At 47.2% G+C, this 1,162-nt stretch overlaps 1 protein-coding gene across 1 annotated transcript in view; it reads right to left on the reverse strand.

Annotated features, from left to right (window-relative positions):
• The window catches only part of LOC106816254 (VWFA and cache domain-containing protein 1-like), a gene marked incomplete at its 5' end in the record, with an annotated part of 2,502 nt that extends 2,004 nt beyond the window's left edge, over positions 1–498 (reverse strand). The window contains 1 exon segment of the mRNA XM_014820834.1: positions 357–498. Within this exon segment, the coding sequence (XP_014676320.1) occupies positions 357–498 (142 nt within the window).
• Between the last annotated feature and the right edge of the window lie 664 nt (positions 499–1,162).

Raw genomic sequence — 1,162 nt, forward strand, 5'->3', positions numbered from 1 at the left:
CAGTGGGGACACGTTACCAGGGTCGTTGGGTTGGGTTGTTACAGTGGGGACACGTTACCAGGGTCTTTGGGTTGGGTTGTTACAGTGGGGGCACGTTACCAGGGTCGTTGGGTTGGGTTGTTACAGTGGGGACACGTTACCAGGGTCGTTGGGTTGTTACAGTGGGGACACGTTACCATGGTCGTTGGGTTGTTACAGTGGGGACACGTTACCAAGGTTGTCGGGTTGTTACAGTGGGGACACGGCACCAAGGTCGTTGGGTTGTTACTGTGGGGACACGGTACCAGGGTCATTGGGTTGTGACAGTGGGGACACGTTACCAAGGTCGTTGGGTTGTGACAGTGGGGACACGTTACCATGGTCGTTGGGGCGGGTTGTACAGCTTGTTGCTTGAGGTTCCTGGCAGCTGTCGGAACACGCCGCGCGCCGTGCCGATGTAACGCCAGGGGATGCGAGTATGCAGCTTTTCGAGCCCGGACTCCCTCCACAGCACCTCCGCTTGCTTGGTCGCCACGACGTCATCCCGAACGCCTGCCTGCAACGTCGACGACAGATGTATAGACACAACTCACGAGAGATCGTCGGTAGAAATATAATCGGGGGGAGGGGTAGATGTGCCTCCTGTACAATCATCATCACTGTGCTATCAATAGATTAGTTTCTTAATTAACACCTAATCCTTAAATCTTAATAATCATAATTTATATTTCTGTTAGTTAAGCGAAACTGGTAGTATAAGTCGTTATAGGAAAATAATAGCATTAAAGGTTTTGATGTTTTTTCACACACTGTTGACAGCAGAAACATGTAAGGTTGGTTTTCGTGCATCACTCGTACACGTCGGTAAATGTCCGTAAATGACAGTAAATTGATGCATGGATTGATTGATGTATCCCAATTAATAACAAACAGTTATTAATTTTGGCAACCTGCAACAACACTCATCCCACAAATATTAGTGATGTGTGTCACAGTTAGTATTAGTCAAGCGTAAACCACATGCTGACGGCTCTTATAAGCACATACATATATTCGCACGCAGACAGCAAGCTTAGTAAATACCTGACCCACACATACAGCAAACACTATAAATATTTTTCAAGCGTTAAGCTAACATTTACACCCACAGACGCTGGTACCCACTACCCGATTCTATATATAC

Source organism: Priapulus caudatus, unplaced genomic scaffold (genome assembly GCF_000485595.1).
Source record: "Priapulus caudatus unplaced genomic scaffold, Priapulus_caudatus-5.0.1 Scaffold1328, whole genome shotgun sequence".
Taxonomy (NCBI): domain Eukaryota; kingdom Metazoa; phylum Priapulida; class Priapulimorpha; order Priapulimorphida; family Priapulidae; genus Priapulus; species Priapulus caudatus.